Below are 25,936 nucleotides of genomic sequence, written 5' to 3'. Positions count from 1 at the left end.
ACATAGACAAGACATCTGTAGAGTAAGAAGCTTCTGTATTGAACAAATGAAGGGGTAAGCATAGTACAGAGAAATGCCCTAGAACTAATGATGCTTAAATATGTGTTGAGTTGCCAAGACCCCAAAGAAAGAAAAAAGTTTACATAATGCATGTTTTCCATTATGATTTTTGTTATTGTTTGCTTTGTTGACAATTTGATGATAAATATATCAAATGTAATCATTTATTGAGTGCTTAACTATGCCAAGCCCTTTTCCGGGTGCCTGGGAAACTAGTACAGACAAGATATGTCTTACACCTTCAAGGTGTTCACAAGTTTAGGTCAGAATACAAACTCACAGTTGCTAGACTATTATAACATAGGTGAGAACTGGGATACAAACAAAGGGCAACAAAACACAATGAAAGTGCTAGATTAATGTGCAGGTCAAGGAAACATTTTTTTTTTTGAAAGATACAAGACTTGAAGTATAAAGAAAAAGTCATCAGACTAAGGAGATCTAAAGGAAGTTTAGTCCTGGGAAGGAGCTCAAACACTGAGGAAGATTCTGAAAGTGCTAACATCTAGAGGCTGTCAGCTAACTGTTCTCCTTGAAGTTGAACAGAAAATTCTTCCTTGAATGGAGTTCAGAGCAGCATATCCACGGTTGCCACATAAAGGACACTAGATCCCCCTTTGCAATTGATGGCCTCATGTTTGACATGTCTGATATGCCTTATTGGTCACTTCTATTTAAACTTTTCCAGGACTTGAAATCTCTGTTCTGTTATAAATTCCAGGAATAGAATTCTTTCAATACGGGATTTCCCCTGCAACTTTAACTAGTTGTCTTTCCTGTGCAATTACAACCTCATCTTGACTCTACAGAATCATGTTTCTCAGCATTCAAAAGTTGAAGTATATAGTTCTTAGATTTTGGAAATAAAGTAAATCCTAAAATTGAGACATACCAAAAGAACAGCAAAAATGTATTCTGCATTAGTTTTATACAGTGTATCTTATATTTAGGTCACTGCCTAATTTACAGTGGTCACATATTTCTTGTACCTTCTATTCTGAAAATATGCTTCTGGGAAATATTCAAGATATCTGTCAAGTGGGTCTTCCTAATGGGTTGTCATGTTGACCATTACATCTATTTGCACGTCTAATATCAAATTCAATTGTACTCTAACTTTGCTAGATTTACAATCTTCATCTGGAAATGTAAGCATTTCTCAGAGACTGGGAGCATTTCAAAACTTGTATGAGCCAATCACAGCAGTCTAAAAATATCAATGCACAATAGCTCTATATAAACAATATATATTTATTCAATGTTGCTTTACTAGGTACAATATAAAAGAAATGAAATGGATACAATTCAGATTTTTTAAGTTTTCCAAGATATTCTGAATCAGCATATTCTGAGATCATCAGTTATTAAAAGATGTATACTTAAACATATATTAATTAAATACACTATTTATACAATGTAGAATTCTTGCAGCAGATTATGTATGTATTGTGCTAAGAATATAAGGAAACCATTAACTGTATGGAGAGAGAGAGAGAGACATTATAAGGAACTGACTCACATGATTATGGAAGCTAATCATTAGTAGCCAAAGAAAATGAGATAGTTATAAATCTAACAAAACATGTTATGATTTGTATGTTGAAAATTACAAAATGTGGTGAAAGATATCAAAGAGGATATAATAACAGGAGAAGTATAACTTGTAAATTGACAGGAAGAATCAACATAGTAAAAATGTCAAATGTCCCCAAATCTATCTATGAGTGTAACATAATTCCTATCACAAGCCGTGCACGATTTTCTTGTAGACATAGAAAGTTTACCTCAAAATTTATATGGAAAGTCACAGGAGGTAGAAGACCTAAAACAACTCTGAAAAAGAATAAGGTGAGAATCATCACTCTTCCTTATGTTAAGACTTAATATAAAGATACACCAATCTAGGGAGTGTGACAAAGGGTTAGATACATGGGTCAGTGGAACAGAAACAGAATGTAGAAATAGACCCACAAAAATATGCCAAGCTGAATTTCTAAAACAATGCAAAAGAAATTAATGGGGAAGGGTAACCTTTTCAACAAATGGTGCCAGAGCAATTGGATTTCCTTTGGGAGTTAGGACTAGGTGAAGAGTCTTTAGACTGGACACCAAAATCACAATCCATAAAAGGAACAATCGATAAATTGAACCTCATCAACATGGTTTTGATCAATAAAAGACCTTGTTAAGAGGATGGAAAGACAAGCTACAGGCTGGGAGATATATTTGTAAACCACATATCTGACAAAAGACCCGTATATAGCATGTATAAAGAACTTTTAAAGTTCAATAGTAAAAATATAAACAACCTAGTTAGAAAACGAGTAAGAGATACAGACATTTCACTGAAGAGGATATATAGATGGAAAGTAAGAATATAAAAAAGTTGTTCAACATCATTACTCATTAAAAAAATACAAATTAAAGATACTATGAGTTATTACTATACATTAATTGGAATGGTTAAAATAAAAAATAATAATAATAACACCAAAGCATGGTAAGAATGCAAAGAAATGGATCACTCAGCATTTCTGGTGAGAATTTAGAATGTATGACCATTCTGAAAAATTAGTTTGGTATTTAAAAAAAAACTGAAAATGGATTTAACAGATAACCCAGCAGTTGCAACCTTTCTCATTTATCTCACAGAAATTAAAAAGCTGTGCTAACTTAAAAAGCTTTACAAAAATATCGATAGTAGTTTTCTTTACAATATCCAAAACTGGGAACGATCCAAATGTTTTTCAGAGGTTGAATAAACAAATTATGATAAATCTACACCATAAATACAACTCAGCAATGCCGAAGAATACATGTAACAATTTAGATGAATCTCAAGGGAAGTATGCTGAGCAATAAGCCAATCTCAAATGATTTCCTCCTGCATGATTCTATTTATATAACACTCTGAAATAATGTAATTATAGAGATGGAAAACAGATTAGCGGTTTCTGGGGATTAGGCTTCAAAGACAAGGAGATAGTGGAGGAGGCGATAAAGCATGAGGAAGCCTTGTGGTGATGGAACAGTTCTGCATCTTGATTGGAGTGGTAGTTACGTGATGCTAGGTATGTGATAAAATCACATAGAAATACACAAACACACACACGCACACACACACACAAATGAGAGCACATAATGTGAAGAGATTTGAATAAGCTCTGTAGATTGTACCAATCCCAAGTTCATGGTTTTTATACTGTTCTATTACTATGTAAGATGCTAACTAACATTGGGGGAGGAGAGGTAAAAGTTGCACAGAACTCAGGACCTCCTGGTACTTTTTTTTTCAACTACCCGTGAACCATAATTATTTCAAAACAAGTAGTGTATAAAAATCAATTGTAGGGAATTCCCTGGCAGTCCAGTGGTTAGGACTCAGCACTTTCACTACATTGGCCGGGATTCAATCCCTGGTCAGGGAACTAAAATCCTGCAAGGTGCATGCTGAGACCAAAAAAAAAAAAAAAAAAAAATCAATTGTAATATATGATATGCTACTTATTTTAGATTATGAAATTAATCAATCTGCTTAACTTGCCCTAATTTCTTCACTTCACTTATGTGAAAACTCAATTTAAGGACGTCTTCCCCAAAAAGTAAAGTACTATCTTGTTGGCTTGGTAAAATGTCAAAAGATGCAAATTCTTATTATACTTGAATGTGAAAAGTATCTTGATTTAATACATTTACGGCTATTTGGAATAGCCTAGAATAGCTATAAATATCTTAAATACAAACTAAACCTAGCAACTTCACTCTACAAAAAAGTTTCCATTACATGACCTGATCTTACACTTTCCAATTCTTTCAGTTACTAGACTATGATAATCCATTTTTACTCATTTGACTGAAACTGAAGCAGGCCCCTTGGGACCCCTATCAGCTAGTACGGTGTTGCATAGACTCTGAATCTCTTAGTCCTGGCAAGGTCTGGACACTTGTGTAAATTCTCTCCTAAGTTATCTGTTGATGAGGAGTAGAATTAATTGAAGTGCATCTTGTCTTTGTTAACTTACTTATATTTGCAACTCTGTGAACTGTAATAAATGCTTGATGCTGAAATAAACTGAAAATTAAGAATTTTCAAAGCCGTTTCACTGATTGAGGGTAACAATGTGGGGAAACATTGACGTCCATTTTGGGTTTTTAGACTTTTTATCTGTGACTCTTCAAAGGCCTTAACAAAGTCAGGTAACTAGATGCTGAGAGTCCAGAAAAGCTGGTGCTGCCACGATTGAAGAAGCTAAGGCAGAGGGAGGCAGGGACTTGGTTTTGCCCAGAATTTAGGTTTCTTCACTTTCCTTACTAGTCCCTATTGACTTCGTTGCTTCTCAGTAGTTACTGTGTGGGAAAAAAGTCAGTAATAGTCATTCAGATTAAAGTTTTGAGATATAAAAACATCCACTGCACTTCCCTGTAGCCTCTTTTTCATTCTTTGTTTCTTTATAAGTCCCCGGTCAGGAAACAACATAGAAAACCACACTTACGCATTCTTGTCATATGGCAAGTAAAATTCCACCAGGGAGCTACCTAATGTTTTATAATAACACTATACATTTATATGGGACATATTTCCAAGTTTTTGTTTGTTTCCTTCTTTGGTTTAGATATTTTTGTTTGTTTGGTCTTTTATCAGCAATATTTCCCTTGTCTTTAGAGAATTTGAATATTTCAGGCAAAATAGCTTAATATGGAAATGAAGAAAAAGATGTATATGATCCCTGAGGAGATTGCTATTAGCTGTTTCAAACATTGCCTTGGAACTATCTACTATTCCCTTTTAACCATGTGCCTATAACAAGACATTATTTAAATGCAGTTTAGCCTGGTGGTATCAACTGCCAGCTGACAATAATGATTCAAATTGCCAATTTTCTGAGGAGATACAGGTTAAATTTTAAGTAAATCATTAAAAACTCAATTTAGCCAAGACCAAGTGAGCACAATGACATTTTAAGTGTCTTCAAAAGATCCTTGTTTTCATACTTAAATAAATTAAAAGAATATTAAATACCAGGATGAATAATGGTTCCATCTATCTTGCTAGAGACAATAACGCTAAAATCGTATTCATACCATGTTGTTATATAAAGAAAACCTTCAGTACTCAAGATCCTTTGGGTTTCCTCAGTGTCTTCTTACACTGTCTTACCTGTCCAGCCTTTCGAGCTCCCTCTCAGAGGCTAACTTTAATTAATCAGAAAACAGATTTATACTCATCTTAAATCTTTGCCACCTCTCACGGTTTGGTGATAAAGAATACATACACCTGAAATTATAACTCTTTTACACAGAATTTAGTTGACTTACCTGTCCATGTGGAACCCTGAACATGAGCTTTCACGGTTTGTTTTCCAGGACAGCATGCAATAACTCTGGTGCCCTTTTCCATCATTCACACATTTTGCCCTTCACTGAGACCCTATCATTGCAAGAAACCAGGTTTCAAGTCACAAGTCATTCCACTCATTTTTTCAAGAAGAACCTCTCCTAAAATATATGAAAATGTATTCTCTTAAATTCTACAACAACTGTGAATTTAAAATACATTTTCTCATCAGTAGAAAATGGAAAAGGCAACTTGCAGATAATATGTAGCTCTCTAGACCAGGAATCAGAAGACAGGAGTGCTAGTCCTGATGCTGACATTGAATTATGGAGAGGTTAGGCAAGTGCCATCACTTTTTCACACCTGTCGTCCAATCTGTAAAAACAGAGTGTCATGTGTTCCTGTGTACTCTGTATGGCAAAATTAGATATGATTGGAAAGTATCTGAGAACTTTAGAAATTGAATTATGTGATAGGAATACTTTATATTTATCATGATGATGTTCATAATAAAATTCAAACTCCTTTCTCAAACCTATGAATACTTTGAGATCTGGTCTTATGTAACTCACAGATTTGATTCCCTGTTTCTCCTTCCTGGGCATTAGTGTGCAGCCATTCTGGCCTTATCACTGCAGCCTGATACCCCAAATACACTCAAATTATGACTTTTGCATGCCCTTAATTAAGCAACTTAATAATTTATTTTATGCCTTCCTAGATATTTTGAAATAAGGAATTTTATGCTGAGGAATGTGTGGGCAAGTTTTCCTGGAAGATATACAACACGAATTGGATTTGCAAAGGACAAATTATTTCCATTAGCTGGGCTCCAAAATGTTTGAGGTGGAGTAGTAGAAGACATGACAAGATGTGTACTTTGAGTGAAACTGTGGAGGGCCTCTAATGTTAGACTAAACAATTAAGGTTTCTGTTTTATAGGGCATGCAGGAAGTTGTTTATGTGCTAAATTCTGTGTAAGAGTTTTAAATACAAAAGTTTTCTTCATTACTAAACAGTAGGAGATGGTAAATATTTATACTGAATATATATAGATTCATTTTCTGACAAATTTCTACTTTGTTAGCAGTTAAACTAGAAAATTTAACGTAGACATTTTATAAAAAGTTTAAATTAATATCTTATTTTCCTTCTGGATATACATAAACTGTTGAACTATTTAACTTCAGTCACTTCTCTCCAGATTTTTATGCTACTTCATGTATTATAATTTTATTTGCCTTACATTTTAACCCACAAGACATGATTATTGTTGCTTGATTAAAACAATCTTTGTTTTCCATTTATTCTTTTTTCCTTCCAATTTTATTGAAAAATAATTGACATATATCACTGTATAACTTTAAGGCATAACAATATGATGGTTTGATTTACATATATTGTAAAGTGATTACCACAACAGATTCAGCTAATATCCACCATCTCATCTAGATACAATAAAAAGAAAAGAAAGAAGAAACAAAAGAAAATTCTCCCTGTGATGAGTACTTTTAGGATTAACTCTCCTAACAACTTTCCTATATATCCTACAACAGGGTTAACCATAGTCATCATGTTGTACATTACAGTTTTAGTGGTACTTACTTATCTTAAACCAGAAGCTTTTACCTTTTGACCATCTTCCTCTAATTCCCCCTATCTCCACCCTCTGCCTCTGGTAATCATACATCTTATCTCCTTTTCTGTGAGTTTGCTTTTGTTTGTTTTAGAGTTCACATATAAGTGAGATCATACAGTACTTGTTTTTTCTGTCAGACTTATTTCACTTAGCATAATGCCTTCAAGGTCCATCTGTGTTGTCACAAATAACAGGATTTCATCATTCTTTATGGCTGAATAATATTCATATATATGAGACATAAGTTGTGATTATATGTATGTTGTGATATATATCCTATATTTATATATAACATATATTTATATATATCACATATAAATATATAACATATATATCATATATAAATATATAACATATATTTATATATATAATATATATAGCAATATATATAAATATAAGATAATATGACAACTTCTTTATTCATTCACCTATCAGTGGACATTTAGGTAGTTTCTATGTCTTGGCTATTGTAAATAATGCTGCAGTGCACATGGGGGTGCAGATACCTTTTCGAGTTAGTGCTTTTGTTTCCTTTGGCTATATCTCAGAAGCGGAATTACTGAATCATGCAGTAGTTCTATTTTTAATTTTTTTAGGATCCTCCATACTATTTTCCATAATGGCTGTGCCAATTTACAATTCTACCAGCAGTGCACAAGGATTTCCTTTTCTCCACACCCACGTCAGCATTTGTTATTTGTCTTTCATGATGGCCCTTCTTACAGGTATGGGGTGATATCTCACCGTGGTTTTAATTTGCATTTCTCTAATGACTAGTAATGTTGAGCTGCTTCTCATGTACATGTTAGCCTTTCATATATCCTCTCTGGAAAAATATCTATTCAGACCCTTGGCCCATTTTTTAATTGCTTCTTTTTTTGCTATTGAGTTGCATGAGTTTTTAAATATATTTTGGATATTAAGCCCTCATCAAATATATGGTTTGTAAATATTTTTTCCCATTCTGTAAGGAAGAATCAGAAAATATTTTCACTTTATTGAAAGTTTCTTTTTCTGTACAGAGCTCTTTAGTTTAATGTAGTCCCACTTGTTTATTTTTTATTTTGTTGCTTGTGTTTTAGGTGTCATATCCAAAAAATCATTACCAAGGCACATGTAAGCCAATCTTTTCTTAAATTTTCTCTCATACCATATTTTTTACCTGACTATTTTTTTCAGGGCAGTATAGTGTGTTGTTTAAAGTCATAGGCTCTGTACCCAGACTATCGAGATAGAAATCTCAAGTGTACTCTATAGCTGTGTAATTTTAGAAAATTTACTTAACCTCTTTTTATCTCACATGTCTCATCTTTAAAATGAGAGTATTAGATTTATCTCATAGAGCTCTATGTATTAAATGAATTCCCAAGGTAAGGTATTTAGAACAATACCTGGCATATAGTAAATATTGTATTATATGAGTTAGCTTCTATTATGTTCTTTTTATACATTTCAGAGCTTCCCTCTGCAATTACTTTTTGTCCTTCTATTTAATGAATATCATTTATTATTTTTCTCAATAAAGGTTTATTTTTGACAAATTCAGGTGTTTCCCCAGTTTTATTAAGATATAATTGACCTCTTGGTTATTGATTGAGTAGAAAGAACTTTATTTAACTCATGTCCTTTAAAACATTTTCACTGTTCAGAATTATACATTGACAATTATTTCTTTTTTAGTGAAATACAGTCAACATACAATATTATGTTAGTTTCAGGTATACTGCAAAGTGATCTGACATTTACATACATTACAAAATGATGCTACAATGTCTTGCAACAATGTCCCCATACAAAGTTATGTAATAGCGGTAGTATCTCTTGTGCTGTATATTGTATTCCAATGGTTTATTTATTTTAAAACTGGAAGTTTGTACCTCTCAATCCCCTTCACCTGTTTCACTCACCCGCCCCACCTCTGGCAACCACCTTTTTGTTTTCTGTACCTATGAGTCTGTTTTGTTTTGTTTGGTTGGTTTTTTTTTTAGATTCCACATATAAGTGAGGTTATATGGTATTTTTTTCTCTGTCTGACTTGTTTCACTTAGCATGATACCCTCTAAATCCATCCATGTTGTTGCAAATGACAAGATTTCATTTTTAATGGCTGAGTTATATATATATATATATATATATATATATATATATATATATATATATATATATACACCACGTCTTCTTTATCTATTCATCTACTTGTAGGCTCTTAGGTTGCTTTCATATCTTTACTGTTGTTAATAATGCTTCAATAAACATTGAGGTACATATATCTTTTCAAATTAGTGTTTTTGTTTTCTTCAGATAATTACCCAGAAGTGGAATTTCTGGGTATTATGGTAGTTCTGTTTTCAATTTTTTGAGGAATCTCCATAATGTTTTCCATAGTGGTTACACCAACTTACAATCCCACGAACAGTGCACAAGCATTCCCTTTTTTTCATATCCTCACCATTTGTTATTTGTTATCTTTTTGATGATCACCATTCTGACAGGTGTGAAGTGATATCTCATTTTGGTTTTGATTTAAAGTTTCCTGATGATTAGCAATGTTGAGTACCTTCTCATGTGCCTGTTGGCCATCTATATGTCTTCTTTGGAAAAATGTCTAACTCAAAATGGATTAAAGACTTAAATGTAGCACCTGAAAATATAAGCAGTATGATCTTTGACATTGATTTCAGTAATTTTTTTTGATCTGTCTCCTAAGGCAAAGACAACAATGCAAAAATAAACAAATGGAACTGCATCAAACTAAAAAGCTTTTGCACAGTGAAGGAAACTATCAACAAAATGAAAAAGTCACCTACTGAAAGGGGGAAGATATTTGCAAACAATATATCTAATAAAGAGTTAATATACAAAATATACAAATAGCTCATCAACTCAACACCATAAAAATGAAAAAACCCAATTAAAAAAATGGGCAGATGACCCAAATATACATTTTTTCCAAAGAAGACATCCAGATTGACTGTTCCTTCTTACTGACACATTATTCCAATTTTTTTTGGATTCCATTACTACTATCATTAAATCAACTGAGAGTCTGATTTTTCACTTTTATAATTAATGCTTCTTTTTATCTCTGGCTTTTTTTTTTTTTTTTTGTCTTTGGTGTTCACAATTTTCACTATGATTTATCTAGGAATTCATTCTTCTTGTTTTTTTCTGGTGTTCATAAATCTTAAAATTGATAAATTTCATCAGTTCCAGAAATTTTTAGCAATATCTATCTCTTCACATATTGCATTCTTTTTCTCTTTCTGGAAATTTGATTAGACATATAAGATATTCTTACTATTTGCTTCATTCTCTTTACCTTCTTTTCATATTTTCCATCCATTTGCCTTTCTGGGCTGCATTCTAGATAATTTCTTCATCTCTATTTCTTCTTTTGCATAATGCTAATTCCTTTATGTTTAAAAACAGATCATATACATTTGTTTGATGATTTGTGTTGAAAAAGTCAAATATCTGAATTCTTTGCAAGTCAGATTCTGACCTTTATTGCTTCATTTCCTTTTCATTTATACTGATTTGTTTGCCTGTATATTTTGTGAATGTTGATTACGAAGTTTTCACTATGAGACTTTTTTTTTCTTTCTATTCAGTCTCATGGTTTAAGACTTAAATTTTTCTTTTACTCTTCTCTGGGTAGAGTATCTATCTGGAGACATATTTCTAATTCACCTTGACTATAATCTTGAAGCTTTTTGGAATCCTAGATATAAGGAGTTTCCTATTTGAAGATCCATCTTATGTGGACCCTAAGCTTTGATTTTGGTCCCACTCTCTCAGAGAAGCCATGAACATCAACCTGAAGTTCACTGGGATTTGATGAATAGCCTCACGGTGAAAGTTAGCTTCGTTGCTCAACTTGCTATTTTTATCTAGTTTTGATCTTTATTAAGTTTTTCCTTCTAAACTAGTTCATTGAGGCATTTAGAAATATTTTATATTTTGTATTATTTTAAAAAGGTCATGTATTATTTGTTATTGTGTCTAGTTCCCAATTACCAGAAAGGGAATCGTACTCAGAATCCTAACACAAGTCTTGTCAGAATTTACATGGAGGCTGGTGTCAGGCCGAATGAGCCACAGTTCTGTCTTCACCCTTTCCTTATGTCTATCACCAGGAACAGGAATCATGGAATATTTCTGACACCAGATTCCTAGGGTCACTGTCTTTTTTTTTTTTTTAGTCCCTGTCTCGGTTAAGTACACTATGTACTATTAAATACTCTTGAGTCATATCTTTTCTTTACCTTTGTGTTTTAAATAAAATTACAAAGTTGCCTTGAAGTGTCAGAAGACTAGTGCTGACCCTTTTTAAAACTTTACTGTACCCTTTTCCACAGGCAGGGTCTGTTGAGATCAAGAGTTCTTAGATTAAAAAAGATGAGAGAAATAGAACAAACTGTAGAAAACCGTGTTAAAGAATATCTTCACAATATGTAAACACTATGAGCTCAGTCTTCCATCTACAACCCATACCACTTTGTCCAGGACACAAAATATAATTTATTTTCTTGTGATTCACAATATCATGATTTACTCTGGTTATGTTTGCAAGGGAGAATTCTGTGTATCCACCTCCTGACACTGCTTCTGGGTCCCCAAAAGATATATGATAGCAAACATAACAAGACCAACACACATTCTTTTTATTTGTTCTTGCTAGATCTTCTGCAGCATTTTATTATCTATTGTTTTGTTCAGGTGCATTGGGATAGAAAACTTCAAGAACATCTAGAATACAATTTCCCATAAAGTTTTGGGTTTTTTTTAATGATTCTTTTCTTTGAGCCCCTTCCTGGCCTTGCTCAACCTTTAAAGGGTATCTTCCAAACAAAAGTGCCACTAGCTTCAGTCTTAGCAAGAGTCATTGTTGAGGTGGAGAATAAGGTACACAGAAAAAGACATATTTGATCATCTTACTCCTTTCACTAACATTTACATCCAAGTCCTTCATATTGCAGCTCTGTCACATGCTAACTAGAGCAGAACACTTTTACTCAAACCTCTATTGTTTTAATTTGCCAAGTAACTAGCAACCTTTATTGTCTCCATAAATGAAAATAATGCAGAACTATTTAGATGTTGATGGTTAAGTAGGCTCATCTCTAGGTTACTCACTGTCACTGCGTAAGTTGTATACTTACCAAGATTCAGGTGTGTAGTGTCATCCATCTGTGGAGGTTGTACATGTTGATGTAATTGGGTAATTCAAATAAACATTATGCAGATCAATGCATATGAGTGTACCAAGAGTGAGAGCATTTGGTTCTAAGAAAAAAAAAAGGATAAAACACAAAATAAAACAAAAGGTAATAGTCTTAGACAAACAATAAAATGAGTGACTTAGGATATGCTATAAAATTAAATGTGTGTGAGATAACTGTATAAAAATAATAAAAAACCTCAAGGATGCTGTCATTAGACAACTTCACATGTTCTTATAACACTCTAAAGAAATTAAAAATTGTATATTATGCATTAGACAAGACTTTCATTGAAAAAGACTCATGATGTTGAGATAAAATAATTTTTCACCAGAATATTGATGATCAAAAAAAAAAAAACTCATTCCTATATAATAAGATAGGCCAAAGAATATAGAGTTAAATCATATTAGTTAAATGACAACCTTTCAGGTATCTGTGTAAGATTTTTTTAAATGAGTTTTTTACTAACTCAGTACCAGTTCCAATTGTGTCAGATAAGAGGGTTTCTGGAGACTTTTGTAGAAATAGCTGTGGAGTTCTGTTAAGAGATGATGTAATGTAAAAGTCAACCTTATGCTTACCCCAGTTCTTTTACTAGTTGTGTGTCCTTGGGAAAGTTATCTTCATCAATAAGAGATGTCAAGTTATTTAATAGAGGTTGTGTAAGTAAAGTGCATGACACAATGCCTGGCACGTAGAATTTCATAAATGGTAGCTGTTGTTAGTATTATGGAAATTTAAAGGATAATATTTTTTCTTCTTGTATTATCTTGTGCCAAATAATCTACTTACTAGAGGCTCCAGTTTATTCAATAATTATTATTCAAAATAGTTATTGAATACCTACTAAAACCAAGCAGATTCTCTTTTAGATGCTGGGTATACAAAGATGCACAAGACAAAAATTCTTGCTTTCATGGATATCACATTCTAGTAGGAGAAAAAGATAATTATAAAGTAAACAAATAAATAGCATAACTTCAAGCACTGATAATTGCTAAGAAGAAAAATACGGTAGGGACAGTGTAAGGAAAAACAGTGACAGGGCTGACAGGAAGCAAGGGGTGGCTATTTTAAAGAGAATGATCAAGAAAGGCCTGAGGACCAGTGTCTTCAATGACTTAAAGTGATACAGTCTGGAAAGAATTGATGGTGGAGGGGTCCAGGCAAAGGAAACAATGAGTGCAAAGTATAATTGAGGAGCAGCAAGAAAGTCAACGTGGTGGGAATGGAGTCTAGAATGCCAGAAGATGAAAGCAGAAAGTTAGTCAGGGGCCAGATTAGATATGATCTTGAATACTATATAAGGAATTTGGATTTTATTTTAAGAATAAACCACTGAAACAGGGAAATGATGAAGCCTGATTTATGTTTTAAAATGTAATTCTGACTGTTCTGTGAATAGCCAGTAAGAGGCCAAACTGAAGGAAACCGTTGCTGTAAAACAGGAGAGATTGGTAGGCATTAATAGAAATCTCTCTCTCTCGACATTTCCCTCTCTTTATGCACACTCACATACACATGTCATACACAAGGCGGTTTCCTATATGTATCTTTAAGAAGAAAAACTAACTTGCATTCAGGTGGCAGCATACTATCATTTGATTTATTTTAACATATGTTTAGCAATCCTATTTTAGACTCCAATTAAGGAGTGATGTTTTTAAGTACTTGCCTATGCATTCAACTGCACAATGCATGTATTGTTTATAATTTATGACTTACTACTAATACGATGTTCTACTTATTTTACTTTACTTGCAAATATTTGCAATAATTCAGGAAAAAATGCAAAGTAATATGTCATTTCATACATCTAATTTGATTATCACAGATGATGATAGGTATATATTCTAAACATTGAAATAAGCTCTTTTAAAAATTGTTTTTTAAAAAATAATATATCCAATTAGTAGTATGCAACTTAGTACTTCTGACTTTTCAATCTCTTGATAAATAACAGTTTAATGTACAACTGTCAGTTTCCATTAAGGTATTTCTAAAATATACATCTTAATATGCTTTAGTAACATTTATTAACTGATAATTTAACTTGGCATGTAATAGGACCTTAATGTATGTCTGATTAATTACATTATTTTATTACTTTGATACAAGGATTTTATTAAAGCCATGGAATAATTGTCTTTTCAAGAGAAGCATATGCAAATTTACATATTTCAGAACCTAAAGATTATTTTATTTACTTTTTTCTTTACTTGAGAGAGCGATAGAGAGAGAGAGAGAGAGAATGAGAAGAAAGTAAGCCAGTAAAAAGAAAGAGTCTCATTTAGGCATCTTAAAAAGAATGGCTTTGAAGAACTATTATTTTTTGCATTTAGGCCCCAAGGACCAAGCACTGATGTTTGAAAATGAACACACACACACACACACACACACACACACACACACACACAATCACACACATGCAGGCTTTTCTCTCTTTGAAAATGTTTTAATGTAAAGTGGATTATTTTAGTTATAAAATTCACTGTACTATTTTTATTTGAGAACTGAAAAAAATGTGCCTGGAATATAAGGCTTATTCTACAATGGCATGTTGAAAACATGAATACTGAGCCCAAATGTCATCTTATCAGAAATGCCTTCCATGAACCCTTACGAAAATAGCCTTGTCTATCCTCTGGCCGCTGGCTGTCCCTTTACTCCGTGTTGATTTATTCGGTGTGGATCACTCTCTGATAACGACTTATTTATCCACGTGCTCACGGCGGTTCCATCCAAAAGTAAGACATCTGTCTAAGCTCAATATCTTCTTGAATTTTTGCTAAAGATGCTTCTGTACTATTCCCAACTCTTCTCATCCTTACGGATATATTCCCCTTTTGATAGCTCTGTATCTATGCTACACTTACATCGTCCCGCTTATTTGGCTTGTAGCCTATGGTTAACTTCTGTGTATGTGTGTGTGTGTATGAGCATGTGTGCACGCGTGTGTGTTTTCTCTTTGACATTCCCAGTGTATAACATTTAAGTGCTCTGAAAATATTTGCATTTGTTGATGAAGACTATTTAAGACAACAGAAGACATTGTAAATAGAGAGGGAAAGTACCAGTTTTCAGGACGTGGACTGAGCAGAAGCTCATCAAAAAAAGTTAAGCAAAACGGCATTAATGTCTTAGAACTCACAGTCTGTGAACGGCCAATTTCATCAATGGATTGAGAATTCACTAATTTAAATATGCAGTTTTCATGAATCATAATTGTTCTAGCACCTTTAATTCTCTAATTGTTATGTGTGAAGTGTTGATTTTCTTCTTTTCCTTTCTGGTAAAAAACGGTGTATAAATAATAATGTTTTAAACTGTAAAAAGTAGTGATAAGGTCTTTTTTGTGCTTCAAATTATATTTATTTCTGATATTTACTTGGAAGAAAAAAGATGATGAAAAATATCTTTTTTGAAAGGAGTGTCTGTGAATCAACCATTATTAACTCATTAACTTTCTTTTCCATTAGTAATCCCTAACCTTGTAATTAAAGTAGGTTTTCAAGGCTTAGATTTTAAAATATAAATAAAATGGAACTAACATTCAGGTGGAAGACTCTCTAAGAAAAGCTTTCCCTCTTTGGGTACGTCTATATTGAATTATGACCTAACTAGGGGAAAAATGCTCGTCTATATTTTTAAGATATTTCCTAAAAGATAGAAATAACCTGAACCTCTAAGTCTATTGGGAGGAACAAGTTGCAAAGAAGCAATTGTTATTTTAAATCATGAACACACTGTACAATTATTTCTCAATTTAGTTGCTTTTGGCCAAGAAGGACACCAGTAACTGACACCTGAAAACTCAGAAGTTACTTGTCTATTATAGGAATTTCTAGTACACATTTGTCAAGTTTTTCCATATTAAGTTTCATGCTAGAATTTTGTATTTTTATGCTTATTGTATCTTTCAGGACAGATAAAGGAATCAAAGGACATTAATGTGCTATACTGGTTATTGTTATAAAAATGGCATTAGACAAAAAATGTTAAATATTCATGAAAATCCTTATTTCCCTTAGGTTCTGGCTAGCAAAGGATGCTGAGAAAATAACTCACAGAAGGAGGGAACTATAACACAGCACAGATAATCACAGGAGTTATAAACAAAGGCAGTTGACATTAATAATTAAATGAGAAAAATTCCCTGTGGAGGTTTAGATGAGCTACAGACACAATGTGTAAAATCACTTGCTTAACTGATAATTAGTTATGTTCTAGACCAGAAGAGTATATATTGATGTAACTGGTTCTTCTACCCTATTTTTCTAGTCCAATAATTTGTCTAATGTAATAAATATAACTATTATACATTCCCTGTGAGGAAAAATCATCCCCATTAGAACCTGATGTTTTTATTATCTGCAAGGGAGTATTCAATATAAGTAAATGTGATAGAGAAAGTTTATCACTTCTCCAAAGTTTCTGTGTTGTGCATTAAATTAATTCTAATGGAAACTTTATTATGGTTGTCAATGTCCAAGTATATATTAATCTGACCTTTGCAATGAAAGTTATTTATCATTTTATTACGAGATTTTTGATTTGGTTTTTGTTTGTTTGCCTTTTTGTTAGTTTATTTTCTTTTCTCTGTATTTGAAAATTGTTATCTGTCTCAACAGGGCATTCTTTAATGAAGAAACGTCAGAGCTGCTAAATACACTGGGACACAGGTGATCCTAGTCACCAAGGATGGCCTCCTCTTGGAAACTTATTCTGTTTCTGTCAGTCACTGGGTGTCTTTCAGGTAAAAAACCCACCTTCCATATCAAATAACAAAAATATACAAAGGTCTTCATTAACTATATCCTCAGGTGTTCATTTAAATTTATATCAGGATTCATCCTTTCAACAACAACAAAAAAAGAGAAAACAACACTTAAACCTCTGTTAGCACCACAAAAAGTCACGTATAATAAGGTACTTATAAAAATACTATATAAATGTTAACAAAATAAGTGTCCATCCCATCTCATTGACTTTCATTTACAATCTAAACCATCGTTTTATATATATATATATATATACCTCTATAAAATATGGGTAGAGACATTTGTGAAAACATGAAAAATAAGTGAATAGTTTCAGAGACAGTGAAAGTTAAATGAACATCCTGGTTTATCATGATTATGGTTACTTATAAAAGAAATAAAGAGTCTTTAAATATTTTATCCTATCTTACATTCTTTCTGTGCAGTATTAGCATCTTCCATGATGATCTGGTCTCTCTTTTATCTTCTCAATGTCATTCTCCTCTTGAACTCATAAACTAACTGACGGGAATGGAGGTAGGTTTGCAAGATGAAATGAAAGATGCTCAGTTAAGATTGAATTTCAAATAAACAACATATAATTACTTTACTTCTAGTATGTTCCATGCAATATGTTATTCTATTTTATCTAAAATTTAAATTTAACTGGCGTCCAGTGTTTTTATATATTAATCTGACAATGCTAGGTGGAGGAAGAGTGGTAGATTGTAATATCACTCCAAAGTTTTATTTTCATGTGCTGGCCCAACTTATCTCCCCTAAGTAAACAGTCACTTCAAAGGAGGTATTATATAATGGTGCGGAAAGACAAAAATACTCAGCTTGAGTTGGTATCTGTGATGCCTAGATTTGCAGCTCATAAGGGAATCTAGGTGCTGCTCTTTCCAGTGAAACAAGATGCTGAGTCTGGAGGTAAGTTGTTATTCAAATACTATAGACAAAGACAAAAAAAGTCAAAAACAAAGGACATTTCTAATTTTTACATGGGATCTGATTTTTAATCATCTGCATTTAATATGAAGCATATATACACATATTAGTGACTTTTAAAACATGAATTTATTTGCTGTAGATAGCTGTTTAAATAAAATTGATTAGATACTGAAAGGACCACTTATCAAGGATAATTATTTTCAAAATCTTTCTCCACTTTTACCTCCTTACTTAACGAATTATTCTAGAAGTACGGCTTTTATTATGCTCTTGCTACTTGGTAATACTTACATTCAATATTTACTATTTTATTTTATTATTAATTTTTTTCCTGGTTATTTGTCTACGAGTATTACATAACAGGACCTATTTTGTACACTAACTTGATTGCTATTACAGAAAATGTGGGTAATTAAGCCATAGGTCATAAGCACATTTTATATTGTTGATCCTATTTGAACCAACACCGACTGAAGAAATAAGAGAAGACCCAGACTGTATTTCTTCTCTGTTTTATTTATTCATTTTTTAATGGGTGGATTATCTTGGGTGTGTTTAACTAGAAAATATAGAACTCTTACACAACCTTATGTTTAAAAACTGGCTCTTCAGAGCAATGAAACTTTGACACCGTTCACAGGAATATACAACCTTATATTAAAAATGCACTCAAAAGTAAAACAACAATGAGATACCATTATACATAGCAGAATGGCTAAGATCCAGGAAAAAAAAAGGAAGTAAAACCAATACTAGTTACTCTTGAGGATGCAGAAAACAAGGAAGTTCATTAATGCTGGTAAGGAGGCAAAATGGTACAGCCACCTGGAAGACTGTTTGGCAGTGTTTACAAAGCTAACTGGTCTTACCATCTAATCAAGCATTTGGCTCCTAGGTATTTACCTAACTGATTTTAAAATTTATGGCACACAAAATACCTACACAAAAAAGTTTATAAGAGTTTTATTAATAATCACCAAAAACTAGAAATAACCAAGATACCCTTCAATAAGTTAATAAACCACAGAAATTCCATATAATGCAATACTACTCAGTGATATAAATAAATGAACTATCGTCATGCAAACACAGGATGAATACTATATGCATATTGCTAAGTGAAAGAAACCAGTCTAAATAGGTTACATACTGTATGATTTTATATATATGACCTTTTGGAAAGGGAAAAACTATAGAGAGTGCACAGATCAGTGATTGCCAGGGGTTGGGGTCAGGGGATGACTAAATGAGTGAAGGAAGCATAGGCATTTTTCAGCTTGGTGAAACTATTCTGTATGATACTGTAGTGGTGAAAGAATAACATTATGCATTTATCAAAACCAACAGAACTTTACAGCACAGAGTAAACCATAATGTACATAAATTTTAAAAATAATAATTTAGGAGGTTAGAGGATCCCTGGATGAAATGCATAATGTGACAAAGAATCTAACAGTATTACAAATGTATGAGACAACCTCCACTTTAGGGGAGTGTGGGAAAAACGGTACCGACTTAAGTAACTTTGGAAATGAATCTGTAAAACTAAAGGCAAAAACAAAAACAAACAAAAAACTGTACTTTGACACTGTACTCTAGTTAAGAACTTTACTTCTCTGTGTTAGCAACTCTAAAACTCCTATGCATGGGATTGAAAAATTAAGTCAATGCATGGCGCATGGTGGGAGCCAATTGTCTCACTGATAGAGTGGGAGGTTACAGATAAGCAAGAGAAGAAGGCTAGAATGATCCATGTGGTAATGGATTAGAGTTGGAGACTTCAATATGAAATCATGTTTAGCTTAATGTAGATACATATAGTTACATATGAAAAGTATTCATAGATATGTATATATACATGGCTAGGTGTACACACATATATTTCTTTTTCTCTGTCATCTGAGAAGGCCTAGAAGCAATGTACTGCAGCAGAAACCAGCACACAAAGTGCCACGATCTTGGTTTCTAATACCATTCTCCAATTAAAAGAATCAGGGCTATTTGGAAAAATGGCTGATTCTAGGACTGGGGCAGGAAATATACTTGATCAGCCTAGAATATCTTGCGCCAGAAAGTGAGGAGGTGCTAAAACAAACAAACCAGTAAACAAAAAACAAACATACGAGAAACTGATGTCAAAGGGACACAGGAACCAACTGAAAGAGAAAAACAAATACCGTATGCTAACACATATATATGGAATCTAAGGAAAAAAAAAAAAAAAAAGGTCATGAAGAACCTAGGGGCAAGACGGGAATAAAGACACAGACCTACTAGAGAATGGACTTGAGGATATGGGGAGGGGGAAGGGAAGGGTAAGCTGTGACAAAGTGAGAGAGTGGCATGGACATATATACACTACCGAACGTAAAATAGATAGCTAGTGGGAAGCAGCCGCATAGCATAGCATAGGGAGATCAGCTCGGGAGATCACCTAGTGGGGTGAGATAGGGAAGGTGGGAGGGAGGGAGACGCAAGAGGGCAGAGATATGGGGATATATGTATAACTGATTCACTTTGTTATAAAGCAGAAACTAACACACCATTATAGAGCAATTATACTCCAATAAAGATGTTTAAAAAAAAAAAAAAAAAGAGTTCCCAATGGCCCAAACTGGAAAAATTTGAGCAAGAAAATAAAGAAGTATTGAGTTACAACCCAAAAAATAAAATTTAAAAGTCTATATTGATATAAATGATTGAATAATGAAAAGAATAGACAAATTTCCCATGTAGATGAATTTCAAATAATTTATTTAGATGCTTTGTTTTCAAGGAGGTGGAGTGTAACGCCTCCTCCCTTAAGTGTGGACTGCACATAGTGATGTGTCTCCAAAAAGTACAGAATAGAAAAGCAGAATAAAGAAAGTAGCTTTACAGTGGAGGAAAGTGATAAGGACTACATCAACCTAGTGATGAACAAGGTCAACATCAACAGTAATAGCATTTACCCAGGATATAATGTGACAAGAATGGTGCCTCACCTCTGTAGTTTTCCTTCCTAAAGCCTGTGACGCTATATCAGAAAAATCCCAACTGAGGAGCATTCTATGAAACACCTGGCCAGTAATCCTCAACATTTTCAAGGTCATCAAAAACCAGGAATATTGGAGAAACTGTCACAGAAAGAGGAGACTAAGGAGACATAATAAATAAATGTAATGCATTACCCTAGATAGGATCCTGCAAAAGAAAAAAAAAATATTTAAAAACTAAGGAAATCTGAATAAAGTATGTACTTCAGTTAAAAATAAAATGTCAATATTCGTCCATTATTTGTGACAAATGTTCCATATTAATAAAAGATATTAATAAAAGGGGAAACTGGTATGGGTTTATGGAAACAAAATGGATTAAGCATAACAGTAGTGAAGGGCATCAAGAGCTGACAGATTCAAACGTTTTTTGGCAATAAAATATATAGAAGTTGGTAAATGATTAAATATTTTGTTTTAGAGGAAATAGCAAGGGTCTCAATTTGCTTATGGAGTAGATGATATTGCCATTTGCTTGGATACTGAATAAAGTAGGGGGTGCAATTCAGAGTGGGGAAATACTGAACTCAATAATGCACATGTTGAGCTTCAGATATCTGTGACACACTCAGATGAAGATGTTTAAAGTGTAAGAAAGATGACTGAGGTAAAAGTAAATTTGGGGTTCATTATTGTATAGATGAATTTGAAGCTCTGGGAAGGAAAATAATCACCCAAGGATTATGTAGATAATGATGAGTCATAAGGCAAGGAAGAAATTCTGAGAAACATGAATAAGGGGCAAGAGAAAGTATAGGTTGAAAAGCATGGATGGTGAGTTGGAGGAAATTCTAGGAAAGAGTGATAACAGAACAGGTTCTGAGAAGGAGTGGTCAGCAGTGGCAATGCTGTAGGAAGGTTACGTGAGATTAGTACTAAAAACATTTCCTTTTAATGCTAATAATAATTACCTTTAACGAAGTAGTGGGAACATCTGTCTTATGATAATGAGCTGTGAAATGATTAGCAGAGGAGGAAAATAATACCATTACTATAAATTTTGTTTTCTAAGAAGCTGAGCTGAGGAAGAGAAAGAGAAAAAAAATGACAAATAACTTGGAAAAGAGAAATTCAGGAAGGAGTAAATTACATCTGTACATTTCTGGGTGTGTGTTTTAAGGTTAGAGAAACTACTGTTTATAGAAATATAATCCACATAATAGATTAAATACATGTCAATTGTATATTGTGCTAATTAGCTTTAACTCCATAACAAATCATCCTCAAATTTTTTAGCTTAAACAAAAAATTCAAAAATATTATTTCTCACAATTCTGAAAGGCAGTTTGGTGGTTCTTCTGATTTGGGCAGGTTCAGCTGATCTCTAAAACTTCCCATGAGGTTTGAAAGAATAGGATTGGATGGTGTCATGCGGTCTCACTTGGCTGTGGTTGCGGGTTCCTAGGTACAGCAATAGAAAGGGTAGGTGCCAATTTGCAAGCATGGTTCAAGCCTCTCTGTCATGTTTACTAATGTCTCATTGACAAAAGCAAATCACATAGGCCAAGACCAGATTCAAGGATTGGAAAAGTATATTTGACCTCGTAAAGAGAGTAGCTAGAGAAGCATATTGTGAAGAATATGCAATACAGTATTACAAACTATAGGCACTATGCTCTATAGTAGATCTGTAGGAAGTATGCATCTTGCATAATTGAAACTGTGTACCTTTGACTAATACTCCCTCCTTCCCCCCTCTCTCCAGCCCCTGGCAACCACCATTCTACTCTGCTTTTATGAGTTTGGTTATTTTAGCTTCCTCATATAAGTGGTATCCCTTAGAAATTTGCTAAGAGGGTAAATCTTATTTATTTTAAATACTCTTACCACTAAATTATAATAATAGTAATTACTATAATAACAATAATAATAATATAATGTCAAGAAGGCAGACGATAACTCTTGGAGGTGTTGGATATGTTTATGGCACAGATTGTAGTGATGGTTTCATGGGTATATACTTATTGCAAACTCATCAAGTTATATACACTAAATATGTACAGCTTATTATAATCATACCTCAGTAAAGTGATTTAAAGGTGTGCATAAAGCAATAAAAATAGCCATGCTCAGTTTTGAGTTCTACCACATGTTTATTGATATCTATAAATGTTTTACATGCAAATAATAACAATCCTATTTTAGTTAACAATAAAGAAAATGGCATTTCTTTGTATCTTTATTTCAGAAACAGTGACAGTGAGAGCATTGTGATCTAATAACCTCATTAGCTGAGCTTTAAAAAGCTTTAAAAATCAGTCAAACTATTTTTATCAATATGAAATTAATTAAGTTCAATAAAATTTAAGCTTTTCATGATAGAATGTGTGAAATCATTTGAGGAAGGAATCATAATTACTAAAGCCTAGTTATGAATGTATATGTGACAAGAAACATCAACATTTCAACCTCTACTGTGCCAAAATCCATGTTATTATATTCTTTAAAAGTGATTCTTCAAGGATATATTATCCTCCAAATATGTGAAGAGATAATGATTGGGAGGAGACAATAATGTTCAGGATTTATAAGCAACTTGACTGGCATTTCAAGGTCCTTTGTGAATTGCTTTTCATTCAGTCTCCATGTTGAAATAAATAAATAATAACAACAACAAAAGCTAAAGGGTTTAAATTTTTCTGCTCTGCTCTACAGAATACCCTATTCAATGGATTTATTACTCATTATACTCCTTTTGAAATATGGCTAGTTCCTTTTTAAATGTTTAACAATGGGTGAAATCTATTACAATGATATTTATTACAAATAGATTTCTTTCTGTGAAATGTAGTAGAATAGCCTTATAGGACACTGTCATATACAAATATTAATTTTAATACGTATTATTAGAATAGCTAGAAAGCTCATTAAAACACACCCTTTTGTTTGAAGATTTTTGAAAGTGTTCTTTTTGCACTCCCCAGTACCAGCCTATATTTGTCAACATCACAATTCTATTTATATATTTCTATCAAAGTTATAACTTTAAATAATATTTAATTAGACTAATTAAAGCTAGTAGTATTTATATCTCTTCTAAAATGAAAAAATATATTTCTCTAACTGCATTTATAAATCTTAGAATTAAAAATAATTTGGAGATTGTGAGGTCCAGTTCCTTGTACTTGGGCAAGTAAACTACTGTTTGTTCTCAATAGGGATGAGGCTCAGGGAGGTTCTGTCATATACCCAACATCATATAGGTGGTAACTAGTGGAAGAATAATGAGAAAGCTGCCTCCTACATCAATTATTTCAACATAGCAGATGACATGAAGGGGAGACAAAAGAGGAAATCCAGTTGCTCAGAGCTACACTGACCTCCTTCCTGCATAAGTACGTCTAGTTACTTTCCTTGGGTTACTTTCAGATGCTTTCAATATAAGCTGTATTGCTTCAAAAACAAGCCCACAAATAAGGCATTTTTTCTCTGCTTTGACCCCATTCTCCTCCACTGGGTTAAATCCATTTTATTGGAAAGGTGACAGCCTGTTCCTTCTGCCAAGAGGATGATATACTATTAAACAGAGAATGTCTGTCATTGATAAGCTTATACAAATACTATCCTTCTTCTTACTGGCAGTGTGGTAAATAGCACAGAACTTTGTCACTGTCAGCTAGTGCTGCCTAATAACTTTAAAAGGAGATGAAAACAAAAGTGTTACTGAAAACAGGTGCCTGATAATATTAAGTCTGACTGGGCTACTGAAGATGAGAAAGAGAAATGGATTATGGCTCTTCTGTGATCATTTTGAAATTATGCATGTGCACATTGTATTGGTCCCCCAGGAAGTCATGATGATAATGGAGCCTACCTCAGTGCAGGAAACCAAGTTGACTCTTATCAGCTGTGCACTGGTGGTATTAGACATGTAATTAATCAGAATACAATTTAATTTATCCTTGTGAGCAAGGTGGAGGGCAGCAGGGGGAGGGGGGTGCGTCATCTGAATTTAGAGAGTTTCATTTGTTATTTTTATCTTAAAGGCAAAGGAAATGTTAAAAAGTATCTGAAATTGTAAGCACTTCCTGGAGTGATATAAAATTAAACCATCAACTAAAGAAAGCATTCTAGAGAATTGAGGATAAATATGTGTTCTCAGTGTTTTGAAGATTAAAGAGAGAATTAACTAATTTATTAAGTCATCTAAATGTTATTTATCTTACATAAAAAAATTATTAAAAATATGTTTCCCCTTGAGCTTGGTTAAGGCATAAGCACTATACATCAAAGTATGTTGTAATCTAGAAAGTGCCATGAAAGTTATCCCATGCTTCTTACACTGGACTGGCATTATTATTTTCAATGATGACAAATATTTGTTGATAAAAAATTAACCATGTACTACATTGGTTCTCTTTGTTATTTTAAAATAATGCTCAAAGAATTTGTATTGTATCAAGTGCCCACAAGGAAATGTAAATGAATGTTCATAGTATCATTCTTTAAACAGAGATAAATTTCTACCACAGTAATACTACTGTGAAATATATTTATTTATGGCAGAGATTGTCTTACTGCTTAGTATGAGCTTCTGGGGAGCTGCCCCCATGCATTAGCTTGAGCCATTGTCAGCAAGAAAACAGCTACTTTTTTGTAACTCTTTGGTTCAAATACAAGTCAATTCTGTCTGTAAAATGGAGAGACAGTTACATACCCTGAGCGCCAAGGAAAGCTGGACACAGTTGAGATGCAGAACAAATGCAAGGAAAAATTTCTCCTCTCCTTGACTTTAAATAAATTGTGTAGGTTTATCAGGACACAAATTCTGTAAATATACCATGTGTAAAATAAACCCTATATAATTAGTTGTGAGAGTGGAAAAGGGTTAAGTGTTGTATAATTTTATGTTTATTTTAGCTCTTTGGGAACATCTTATTTTGCTAACCATTAATCAAGTTAACTACAGATTTCTTGAAATTTAGTCA

The 25,936-nt window shown here is 33.1% G+C and overlaps 1 protein-coding gene across 1 annotated transcript in view; it reads left to right on the top strand.

Moving 5' to 3' along the window:
• CNTN5 (contactin 5) overlaps positions 1-25,936 on the top strand; it is a 1,372,019-nt gene that overhangs the window by 568,564 nt on the left and 777,519 nt on the right. The window contains exon 3 of the mRNA XM_068554615.1: positions 16,891-17,015. Coding sequence (XP_068410716.1) covers positions 16,961-17,015 — 55 coding nt within the window. The 5' untranslated portion in view covers positions 16,891-16,960. The remainder of the gene's footprint in view (positions 1-16,890; positions 17,016-25,936) is intronic.

The sequence above is a fragment of the Eschrichtius robustus genome, chromosome 11 (assembly GCF_028021215.1).
Source record: "Eschrichtius robustus isolate mEscRob2 chromosome 11, mEscRob2.pri, whole genome shotgun sequence".
Taxonomy (NCBI): Eukaryota; Metazoa; Chordata; class Mammalia; order Artiodactyla; family Eschrichtiidae; genus Eschrichtius; species Eschrichtius robustus.
The sequence above is the reverse complement of the archived record's forward strand: the minus strand, read 5'-3'. Positions and strand labels throughout refer to the sequence as shown.